At 71.2% G+C, this 511-nt stretch overlaps 1 protein-coding gene across 1 annotated transcript in view; it reads left to right on the forward strand.

The window, feature by feature from the left end:
• Positions 1-307, forward strand: part of IER5 (immediate early response 5) — a 1,671-nt gene extending 1,364 nt beyond the window's left edge. Inside the window, exon 2 of the mRNA XM_008581560.1 lies at positions 5-307. Coding sequence (XP_008579782.1) covers positions 5-307 — 303 coding nt within the window. The remainder of the gene's footprint in view (positions 1-4) is intronic.
• Positions 308-511: the final 204 nt, after the last annotated feature.

Raw genomic sequence — 511 nt, forward strand, 5'->3', positions numbered from 1 at the left:
CGGCCCCGCGGGCTGCTCGGCGGCCGGCTCGACCCCGCTGAAGAAGCCCCGCCGGAACTTAGAGCCGCAGCCGGGCGGGGGAGCGGAGGACGCCGAGGAGGAGATGGAGACCGGTAACGTGGCCAACCTCATTAGCATCTTCGGGTCCAGCTTCTCGGGACTCCTACGGAAAAGCCCCGGCGGCGGCCGGGAGGAAGAAGAGGGCGAGGAGAGCGGTCCGGAGGCCGCCGAGCCCGGGCAGATCTGCTGCGAGAAGCCGGTGCTGAGAGACATGAACCCCTGGAGCACAGCCATCGTGGCCTTCTGAGCCCTCGGCCCCCGTGCGGGAAGGAGGTTGAGCGGCGGGCGTCCCCGGAGTGGGGCCGGGCCTCTCCCAGCTGCGAGGACGCCCCAGGGCCGCGGGCGCTGAGCTCGTTGGGGAGACTGGTTGCTGCCGGCCAGCGCGCACTGAACCCCGGGCTCGGCAGCCCTGCTGTACCGAGACTCTCGAGTCGCATCTTGGGACCTGGGA

Source organism: Galeopterus variegatus, unplaced genomic scaffold (genome assembly GCF_000696425.1).
Source record: "Galeopterus variegatus unplaced genomic scaffold, G_variegatus-3.0.2 Scaffold2393, whole genome shotgun sequence".
Taxonomy (NCBI): Eukaryota; Metazoa; Chordata; class Mammalia; order Dermoptera; family Cynocephalidae; genus Galeopterus; species Galeopterus variegatus.